The 11,315-nt window shown below is 41.4% G+C and overlaps 2 protein-coding genes across 2 annotated transcripts in view; one reads left to right on the top strand and one right to left on the bottom strand.

Annotated features, from left to right (window-relative positions):
- The window catches only part of B3GALNT2 (beta-1,3-N-acetylgalactosaminyltransferase 2), a 58,621-nt gene extending 53,483 nt beyond the window's left edge, over positions 1-5,138 (top strand). The window contains exon 12 of the mRNA XM_017526576.1: positions 2,380-5,138. Coding sequence (XP_017382065.1) covers positions 2,380-2,514 — 135 coding nt within the window. The 3' untranslated portion in view covers positions 2,515-5,138. The remainder of the gene's footprint in view (positions 1-2,379) is intronic.
- Positions 3,706-11,315, bottom strand: part of TBCE (tubulin folding cofactor E) — a 67,148-nt gene continuing 59,538 nt past the window's right edge. The window contains exons 14-17 of the mRNA XM_037737813.1: positions 9,840-9,905; positions 8,261-8,320; positions 4,241-4,332; positions 3,706-4,020 (exon numbers count right to left, since the gene is read on the bottom strand). Of these exons, the coding sequence (XP_037593741.1) occupies positions 3,928-4,020; positions 4,241-4,332; positions 8,261-8,320; positions 9,840-9,905 (311 nt within the window). The 3' untranslated portion in view covers positions 3,706-3,927. The remainder of the gene's footprint in view (positions 4,021-4,240; positions 4,333-8,260; positions 8,321-9,839; positions 9,906-11,315) is intronic.

Genomic DNA, 11,315 nt, shown 5'->3' with positions numbered 1-11,315 from the left:
TCACCATGTTGACCAGGATGGTCTCGATCTCTTGACCTCGTGATCCACCCGCCTCGGCCTCCCAAAGTGCTGGGATTACAGGCTTGAGCCACCGCGCCCGGCCTTGGAGGATTTTAGATTTGAGATTTTTGGATTTGGAATTCAACCTGTAATGTATATCACACCATGGACAGAAAGAATGAGGATCTTCTACCATAAGTTAATGCTGTTACTTTAATTCACAATAATCCACCTAGGTTATTTTCTCATCCAGTATTCTACTGAGTTTAAAGCAAAAGGAGGAATGAAAGTTCCCCTACCTACAAAGAATTCAGTTTCCATAGCTGCAATCAGAAATTATTTGCAGCTTTAAAACTTAATGACAGAATCCACTGATTGAGTGTGGCAGTCTAAGCATCCTTCAACCCTTCTGACCGATAAAAATAAGACACTGCAGGAAATATAAGACATCATTTAAAACACTATTGCTGAACCAGAAAAAAAAAAAAAATCTGCAGAGACCAAAATGGAAACTTGGAGCCCTGGGAAAAAAGCAAGCACAAAGGTGGCCTTTGCTTCAGAGATTTCTGTTGAGTTCTGGATTCTTGCAGCTTCCACTTTGGCCATCGAAGGTGCAGGGGACGGAAGGCACATGCAGCGTCTGTCAGTTAAGGGCCCTGCATAAGGCGGGGACCCTAGAGCAGCTCTCAGTTCAGGACAAGAAAGAAACCCACCTCTACATGGTCCATTTTGATAGTCCGATTCCTTTGTCGTTACTTTCAGTCTCATCTTCGAATAGAATTCTTTTCTGTATCTGGTAATAGTGGGATCTGTCGTCTTTGCTGGATCTGATTCTGCAGTTTTTTTTTGTGACCGTGTCATGTCTTTGGAAACTGAATCCTATATTTAAAATGCATTTTTTTTTTCTTTTTTTTGAGACAGAATCTTGCTCTGTCAGTCACCCAGGTTGTACAGTGGCCATCTCAGCTCACGGCAACCTCTGCCTCCCCGGTTCAAGCGATTCTCCCCTTAGACACCCGAGTAGCTGGGACTTTAGGTGCATGCCACCACGCCCAGCTGATTTTTGTTTTTAGTAGAGATGGGGTTTCACCATGTTGGCCAGGCTGGTCTCAATCTCTTGACCTCGTGGTCTACCCACCTCGGCCTCCCAAAGTGCTGGGATTACAGGCATGAGCCACTGTGCCCGGCCTATTTTTATTTTTAATAGAGACAGAGTGTCACCGTGTTGGCCAGGCTGGTCTTGAACTCCTGACCTCAACTGATCCACCCACCTCAGCCTCCCAAAGTGCTGAGATTGCAGGCCTAAGCTACCGTGACTGGCCTAAAATGTATTCTTACAAAGAGGATTTACATTTTTTCTGCCATGCACCTGCAAGTACTGCTATCTATGAATACTTCAGATTTATAGTTTAGAACTGTTGGGCCTGCACAGACTGTGTCTACCAGCCCCAGACCCACGTAAGTGCAAGCTGTGGTTAGACACTCAGGGGAGAGACTCCTTCCCATCCCACTGAGGGGCAAGACTGAGACAGACAAGCTGAGTTTGTTTTCTTATAAACTGCCTGAGGCTGTGGCCCTTAGGGATCCCAGCTTTGTCAGTCTCCAGTTAGTCTCCAGTCCCTGGGCTTTGCCTTTGAAAACCCAGGGATCAGCACATACCTTCAAGGCACATGCAGACTCCACTTGCTCCTACCATTTGTTCTTTCACCAAGGAGTTCAGCCATGCCTCATAAAGGTTTTTAACTTTATCCAACATTTTTGTGTTGTCTAACTGAATGAGTTTCTGTGTGTTCTGCTCTGTTGCTGGAAACAAGCCAATTTATGTAGCTGGGAAAGAGTCTAGTGGTTAAGAACTTGAGCTAGGGAGTCTTTAACTCCTCCTCTTCATTTATCAGCCCTGTGACCTTGAACAAGTGATTTAACTCTTTCTCAGTTGTAAGAGGGAAATAATTCCTAACTTACAGCATTATTGTGAGAATTGAAATATTTACAAAGCACTTGGGTACAGTCCCCACATTATTGTAAGCATTCCATTAAGAATAACAGATGTAACTAATTCTGCCATAGAACCACCTTTAACTGCAAACATGAAACTCACTTGTGATTTCTTAAATCTTTCATCACAGAATTGCATTTGGTGACTAACTTAATCCACACACCGCCTTGCTTCTGTATCCCACAGCCACAGGACTGTGGTGCCTGCTGCTTTCCCACCTCAGGAGCTGCCACCCCCAAACCTTGCCAGTTGGTCCACACATGGAGTTATCCTTGAAATAATTTCAGCATCATTAGAATACATAAAAGCTGGCTATATGCATACTTTCTTAGGCTCTTCAGTTTCACAGCTCTCAGATCAGCTTCTGTTTTGTTTTTCAACAGGACAGCCTGTGGCTGTGTGAGAAGACCTGTGAGACGGGAATGCTGTCTTCTCCTCAGTTTTCTCCGCAGGAACTGGCAGAACTGTGGAAACTAAAGGAAATGTGCGGTGATCCCTGTCGATGTGAAACAAGATAACAGGGAAATCAGGGCAGGGAAACGATAATCTGATTGGAAGTCAGAGGAGGTCCAGGGTTTAGCAGTACTGTGCTGTCTTTTCAGGAGAGTTCTAGACCAGCACTTTTACCCAGAACCAGTGCGGTGTTTCTTAATGTTTGCACAAGTTTCCTTCTTAAAAATCAACTGGTACTGTAGCATAAGAAAAGTTTTTATTCATATATTGGAAGATTATCAGAAAAATACCAAATTATTTTATAAAAGAAAAAATATTTCCAAATCCTGTTTCATTGTGACTAGTCATTTATCATTACCTATAATTTTTGGTTTAAAACTTGGCCTAGGTTCGGAAATCTGGAGTAATAACTGAGTTTGAATTTCAACCTGGATTTTAGGATAGTTCTGTAGAGCTGAATTAGGATAATTAGACAAAAAGAACTCACAGGAATGCTGTGTGATCATATAATCACATATTTGAGCAATGGTCACTTATACCAAAGTTTGGGGTTTCTGGAAATGTCAAATTTTGTGGATCACTGAAGTGGGCAACTTGAACTTGAAAAGGAACCAATATGATTCTCAGCTCTGAACCTTGGTTTTAAAGAAGTTCATTCATCTGGTAGACTAATAACCAAATTTTCTTTCTGCCATCTAACATAAATCCTGAAGGTCACAGTTTATTACTCATATTTTTTAAATGCTCAATTTTTGCGGGTATGAATAAAAGCAAAATACCTCTCAGGGTTTTAGTGCCATCAAGAAGGATATTTCTAAATTGTTGACATTTTGAAAGAATTTTGCATTCCTCCTATCATTGCCTAATGTTTACCTAACATGAGTAACATTTCAATCAGCTGGTAATCTTCTACAGAAGAAGATAGACTCAGCGTAGGTATAACTATAGGGAAAGGCATGTGATTAAGTACTCTTAAAAAAACAGTGCACCTGAGAAGAGAGATAATAGCATATATGTTATATGTTACGTAGAGGATGTGTCTCCCTAAGTTTAAGGGACATTTCCCAAAATGACCAACCACATCATTTTAGCAACCCTTTAAAATAGTAGTATCAATAGAGAGTTCCATTAAAACTAGTCTTATGACAGACATTAACTGCGTTCAGATTTTATTAGGTAGCTACTTTCTATTTGATATTTAAATCTTATGAAATGCAGTGAACTGTAAAAAAATATGAAATAAGATCAGAAAATCATTAGTAGGTTCAAAGCCTTTATTATAGCTATTATGTATTAGCCTAGAAATGGTCGCTTCCCGACAAAAAAATACATCCATTGTTAAACTACGTCCCTTGTTATACTTAGGGCAAGTAGTAACCCCCCCCACTTTTTTTGGGCAGAATTGTTCCAGTGAAGCATTTATTTCTGGTGAACCCCAGACATAAGCAGTGTAGTCTCTAAATTTTATTAGTTGGTTGTTACCATCGCACTAGCAGACAATCTCCATTTTCCACAGAATAAAACTGTAATGACTTTAGGTCATTCTCCAGCTCAATTTCTCTGCCCGGCTTCTAAAATTAGAACAAAAGTGGGGAAGGATGTGATTAAGACAGATCCCATAACGTATGTTATACATACTCTCCCCCCCACCCCATCCTCAGGCAGTAGCTTACCCTTAAAATCAAACAGATCTGTGGCCTCCATTTAGAACCAAACTGTTGCTATCTGGAGACAGTTTAATGTCATAGTATGGGGATTACGCTTGACTTTGTATTTTGCTGAGCAACTTACCTCGGGACTTTCATAGGACAACAGAAGATCTGACACCGGAACTTTGAGAAGACGTGACAGCAATCCCTTCACCTTTTGAATTGTCATGGAGCCTATCAAAAGACAAGAACAGTCCGTTCTCTCAGGTGACAGTTACCTGTAAAACTAGTCATGTGATGAGACCACAGAGTCAACTGCAGTGATAGCTGTATCTGTCATTTTTCAGTGTCAGTTTACCCAAGTCAGTAATTAGGGGAAAGCCTGAGTCTTTCTACCACCTGTTCATTTGGGGAACTGTGGGAAATGGAGCCAACGGCCCTAAGTGCCCTTTGACAGCGCATTTCATACATTTCAGTAGAGAATTTCTTAATCTGAATAAACCAGACATGATACTCAGCACAGAATAATGGGAGTGAAATCAGTAAGTTTTCTTTTTGAACCTTTGTAATGACTTCCTTATGAATTACTGAGCAAACGCTGGAATGGTACTCAGGTGTCCTGAGGACATCTCTTAACCTCTCTGGCCTGAGTTCCCCCTCTGTAAAATGAAGGTGTCAACTAAATGACCTGCAAGGTCCCTTTCAGCAGGGCCATTCTGTTATTATGTAATTTGTAACTGTGTTATACATGGGAATGTAACTTCAGAGTAAACACTTTGGTTTGTTCAGAATACACTATGAACTTCTTTCCAAAGAGAGGTTGTGGTAAATAGTGGATATTTTGATTATGAGAAATACCGTTTCCTTGAAGCTTTAGCTGGAGATACAGCAATAGTGTGGTGTTCCTACAAATACCACAATGTATTCAAACATATTTTTCTATCAGAAATCATTTTTGTAAAAGCTGTGTGTTTTTATGCAACTTGTGATAATAAACGTTATCTTTATTTTAGAATAAAAACTGGCCTTTTTGTATGTAATGAATATAGTTAATAGAATTTATAATTTTAATTAACCAAATTTGCTCTTTCCTGTGTGAATATGTGATAGTCTAGTCTTTTCAAAAGATTTAGATGGACTGGCTTTCATTGTCTGGATGATGGTTAGAGAAGGGTTAACCACTGCACACCAGTGGGAAATGGCATACTCCTAACACATGCCAGAAACAAAGTTTGGTCACAAAGCAATTCTAAGAAATCTGCCTGGCCTGCTCATGCTGTAATCCCAGCGCTTTGGGAGGCAGAGGGATCAAAGCCTAGGAATTCGAGTCCAGCCTGAGTAGCGCAAGGACACCCCATCTCTACAAAAACTACAGCATTAGCCAGGCACAGTGATGTATGCCTCTAGTCCCAGCTACCTGGGAGGATCGCTTGAGCCCAGGATGTCAAGGCTGCGGTGAGCCATGATCACGCCACTGTACTCCATCCAGCCTGGGTAGCAGAGCGAGACCCTATCTCCAAAAAAAAAAAAAAAAAAACAAACAAACCTGCCTACTCACGCTGGTTCTCTGGAAGAAAGTGGTGATTTATATGTAATAAATAGCATTAACCACGTTTAATATAGTTAAGTAACATTCAGAAAATATGGAGATAGCTAATTCATTCTTTTCACCTGCTTATGACCAGTGTTAAAAATTTGAGAGGTAGACCTCTAGGCCTTCTTTTCTCTATGTTCATATACGGATGTATAGGTTTTAAGCCAGGCGCAGTGGCTCACGCTTGTAATCCCAGCACTTTGGGACGCCAGGGCAGGTGGATCATCTGAGGTCAGGAGTTTGAGAGCAGCCTGGCCAACATGGTGAAACCCTGTCTCCATTAAAAATTAGCCAGGCATGGTGGCAGGCACCTGTAATCCCAGCTGCTTGGGAGGCTGAGGCAGGAAGAATTGCTTGAAGCCAGAAGGCAGAGGTTGCAGTGTACTGAGAGCATACCACTGCACTCCAGCCTGGGCAACAGAATGAGACTCAGTCTCAAGAAAAAAAGATGTATAGATTTTATAATATATTGACCTACTACATTTATATTTCTTTATTACATGATGGTATAGCTTTTCATGCCATGTTCTCTAGACATACACTGCCCAATATGGCGGCCATATGTACTGAGCACCTGAAATGTGTCTAGTATGACTGAAGAATTGAATTTATTTTATCTTAATTTAAATAGCCACGTGGCTATTGCAGCCACACTGGACAGCACAGCTGTAGACCTCCTTCATTCCCCTCAGTGATTTGAGACAGTGCCTTGTGTGCCTGTGGTTCTGCCAGAGTTTATTCACCATTCCCCCACTGGCAAGCATTTAGATGCTTACTATCTTTACCGTTAAAAATGCTGCAAGAGAGAATGCTTGGTCGGAGCATATGTGTATTTTTAATTTTTTATAGTAATTTCTACATGACTTTACAAAAAGGGTATACTGCTTTTTCATGCCAGTTATTTAAGTTTTGCTCATCTAATGGAGTAAAAAACTGATATTGCAATATTTTCTTTTTTTTTTTTTTGAGACAGGGTCTCACTCTGTCACCCAGGCCGGATTACAGTGGCTCAAACGACCAGTCCCGGCTCTCTTTGACTAGTCTGTCTCCACCGGGGCCTTTATTTGGCAGTATTTAAGTTTGAAAACAGAATAATGCAGAGAGACATCACTAATTCTAATCAATTATATAGCAGTAGCAAAATTACATATTATAGGAATAGAAACTGGATTGTGAATAAATAAAAATGGAGAAGTACTGGTAAATTAACACTAAATGGATGGTTATCAATCAGAAAGGTACTTCTGTGAACACAACTAAGGCCTTCTATAAGCAATACCATAAGCTTGATCTGATAGAAACTATATAAAAATCAATGTGAATTTACTGCACTGATGGGCAAACAAAGAAACCCAGTGTACCAGAGTCATTTAGGCTGATGTGTATGTATTTCATTTATTTAAATCCTCGCTGCTCTAAATTTACTGTTTATATTTTAGCATTTAACTACAAATCAAGTTTAATCGTGAGAATTCGCAGTATCATGGCATACTCAAAAACAGACTAATTTTTCTTTTGAGGGGGAAGGTTTAAAGTAAGTTATGTGGATCTAATTTGTTGACACAAGCGTATTTATTTTCCAAACAAAAGTAACTCAGTTCCAGTGGCACAATTTTTTTTTAAGTTTTAGAGTAGTTTTCTCAAAGAAAACCATTTCAGGGTGTCCATTAAAAGAGCATTTGTGAATTGTTTTTGCAGGGACTCCTGATCAGTCAGGAGCAGGAGGTAAGCAGAATGTAAGCAAAGTCACAAATCGCCCATAACAATTCAGTTCACCAGGACATACCTCTTCTCTTATGAAGGGATGATAAGCAGACCCCAAATCCAGTGCACAGTCTCCCTAGAAACAGCAGTATGCTGGGGAAAGCTTCTGAAAGGCTATGCCATTCAAGTTCTCAGGCTTTGGTTAAAAATACAATTATAGGCCAAGCACAGTGGCTCATGCCTGTAATCCCAACACTTTGGGAGGCCAAGGCAGGCAGATCGCTTTGAACTCAGGAATTCGAGACCAGCCTGAGCAACACAGCGAAACTCCGTCTCTACAAAAAATACAAAAATTAGCAGAGCGTTGGTGGCTCGCACTTGTAGTCCCAGCTACAGGAGGCTGAGGCTGGAGAATTGCTCGAGCCTGGGAAGCAGAGGTTGCAGTGAGCTGAGACGGTGCCACTGCACTCCAACCTGGGTGACAGAGTGAGGCCCTGTCTCAAAAAATTATTTTATTTATATATATATATATATATATATATACATACACACACACACATATATATATACACACACAGACACATGAAATAGATGTGTGTGTAATTACATGCAGGGGGCTTCCAATTTTAACAAAACTGTTTTCAGCTGATAAAGTTATGGGAGACCTGAACTTTTTGGGTTACTGGGGAGTGATATTAGCATGACTGATTGTATTTTAGAATATAAAAGACTAATAATGAAAACCTATCAGCTCTGAGGTCCATACTTTCAGAAATGAGTTAAAGGTTTTAATTTTAGCTGACTCATACCTAGGCTGATGATTCAGAAGTTTAAAGAAGGAGAAGATAGGCTCATTCTTCTTACCTGGCAGTTGTTTCTCTAGGACTTTCTGATCAAGTTGATGAGGGTATTTTATCTTCAGTGCTTTCAGAGAAACAATGAAAAAGACTAATTGATATCTACTATTACATAGATTTAAATTAACCACACACGTTAATATATGGCCAAATGATAGAGCTATTCAGTGCAAATTGACAGGTCTAATCAATGTTTAAAATTGTTTCTATTAATACTTCCATGAGGCTAGGCACAGTGGCTCACACCTGTAATCCTACCATTTTGGGAGGCTGAGGTGGGCGGATCACAAGGTCAGGAGTTTAAGACCAGCCTAGCCAACATAGGGAAACCCTGTCTCTACTAAAAATAAAAAAAAATTAGCTGGGCATGGTGGCGCACGCCTGTAGTCCCAGCTACTCGGGAGGCGGAGGCAGGAGAATTGCTTGAACCCAGGAGGCGGAGGTTGCAGTGAGCTGAGATTGCGCCATTGCACTCTAGCCTGGGTAACAAGAGTGAAACTCCGTCTCAAAAAAAAAAAAAAAGAAAAAAATACAAAAAATTAGACAGGACTGGTAGCAGGTTGCCACCGCACTTCATCCTGGGCAACAGTGTGAAACTCTATCTTAAAACAAAGGAAAAAAACCCTCCATGAATTGCTAACAAAAATAGCTGGACCAACACTTTCCTTTCCCCTCTTAGTACTTCTTTCCTGACAGTTTAGCTAGGTTTTCAAGTCACAAATTCACAAATCACAATTTGGTTCACAACTCCAACACCTCCCACATTTATAACAGTATTAAATGACTTTAAAACAAGAGTTGCAGCCGGATGCAGTGGCTCACACCTGTAATCCTAGCACACTCAGAAGCCGAGGCGGGCGGATCACAAAGTCAGGAGTTCGAGACCATGGTGAAACCCCGTCTCCAATAAAAATACAAAAATTAGCCAGGCATGGTGGTGGATGCCTGTAATCCCAGCTACTCCAGAGGCTGAGGCAGGATAATGGCTTATACCCTGGAGGCAGAGGTTACAGTGAGCCGAGATCCCACCATTGCACTCCAGCCTAGGCGACAAGAGCAAGACTCCATCTCACAAAAAACAAAATAGGAAAAAAAAAAAAAAAGCCATAGGTGTTGCAAAAATGTTCAATATAAGAATTTAAATATGTTTTAAAGAACACATTTCTGGCCAGGCGCAGTGGCTCATGCCTGTAATCCCAGCACTTTGGGAAGCCAAGGCAGGCAGATCACGAGGTCAAGAGATCAAGACTATGCTGGCCAACACGGTAAAACCCCATCTCTACTAAAAATAGAAAAATTAGCTGGGCATGGTGGTGGGCACCTGTAGTCCCAGCTACTTGGGAGGCTGGGGCAGGGAAATCACTTGAACTCAGGAGGCGGAAGTTGCAATGAGCCGAGATCGCGCCACTGCACTCCAGCCTGGCGAAAGGGGAGACTCCCCCCCCCAAAAAAAAAGGCATTTAAACTCAAAGTATCTACTTAGGTACATAGGGATACACACTTAAGAGAAACACTCTAACACACTGTCCGTTTCAGCATCTAAGGACTCAAATACAAATAAGTGATGTGGAATCTGAGATTCTTACTTAGTAGCTGGTTTTTGAGCATAAGTGGTTGTCTTTTGAGTTCCCCATCTTCAGGTGCACCATATTCTGTTTAAGAAATTAAAAGAGATGAGTGATAAACCAAAGGCCACTATAAAAAAAAAAAAAAAAAAAAAAACGATAGGTAAGTGTGCAGAGAGCCTGTGCCTTTCCCAGGACACATCAAGCTCTCTTTATTCCGCTTGATTTTTAGGAGTGATGGACAACAAGCGCTTCCAAGGGCAGAATCCTCTATCTACCCAGAGCTAGAGACTCTGTAACTCATCTAGCTCATTGTTAATGACCAGTGAAATTCAACAAAAGACAATAAATGAAAAGCAACATGTTTACGTGTATATTACATCGTTGTTCCTTAGAGACTGACTGTCCTGACTCAAACTAGCAAGAGAAGACTGCGTTCAAAAACTTCACGTCTTCTCCGAATGTCACCTTTGGAAACAGTTCTCTTTCTGCACTGAGAGAAACCTGTTCTGTACCTTTGACGCAACCCAGAAAACACCTTCACCAAGTTTCAACCAGACCGTGCAGTGCCAGGCTGGGCACTCAGTACCACACTGCAGCCCAGTTCCTCGGCCTGGACCACAGCCTCCAGAGGAGAGGGGGGAAAAGCAGTACGTTTTTCCTGCTCTAGGCCAAACAGTGACAAGATTTCTCTAAATCCCTTCACGTATCTGTGCTTTTGTCTTCTAGCATTAGCAGTGAAATACTAAACCTGCCTGGCTGCTTCAGGATCTTCCCTTGCTCACCCCCAAGTGATTCAGAATTCACCAGGCATGGCCAGGAAATTGGGCCGGCTAATGGAGTAATTTGAAAGTGATTCCCACAGGCAGCTCTTCATCCTTAAAGATACTGTTCAAGCCTAAAGCGTTCATACAGTGAGCTTCTTGCATTAAGAAATATAAAAAAAGGAAAATCACATAAAAGTGAAATGTGGAATAATAATGAAGTCAAAACAAAATGGAAAGTACATCACAGACAAAGACTCATGAATTCTCAGCTTCAAAGCCTGAAGAACAAGGCTGGAGGATTTAAGGAACCACCGTGCAGACCAAGTGCCAACCTTGGTAGAACGGGCAGTGAGCCCTCCGGACAAGAGAGCTTACTAAAGAGCTACACTCCTGAGAACTTTCCTGTTCACTACAAACACCTGGGGGGCTTTAAAAAATACAGGGCACGATGGCTCATGCCTGTAATCCCAGTACTTCAGGAGGCCAAGGTGGGCAGATCACGAGGTCAGGACTTAAAGACCAGCCTGGCCAGCATGGTGAAACCCCATTTCTACTAAAAAATATATATATACAAAAATTAGCCAAGTATGGTGGTATGGACCTGTAGTCCCAGCTACTTGAGAGGCTGAGGCAGGAGAATCACCTGAACCCAGGAGGCAGAGCTTGCAATGAGCCCAGATAGTGCCACTGCACTCCAGCCTGGGCAACAGAGTGAGATTCCATCTCAAAA

The sequence above is a fragment of the Cebus imitator genome, unplaced genomic scaffold (genome assembly GCF_001604975.1).
Source record: "Cebus imitator isolate Cc_AM_T3 unplaced genomic scaffold, Cebus_imitator-1.0 Scaffold42, whole genome shotgun sequence".
In the NCBI taxonomy this organism is placed as follows: domain Eukaryota; kingdom Metazoa; phylum Chordata; class Mammalia; order Primates; family Cebidae; genus Cebus; species Cebus imitator.
Note: the sequence above shows the minus strand (reverse complement) of the source record. Positions and strands in the feature narration are given on the sequence as shown.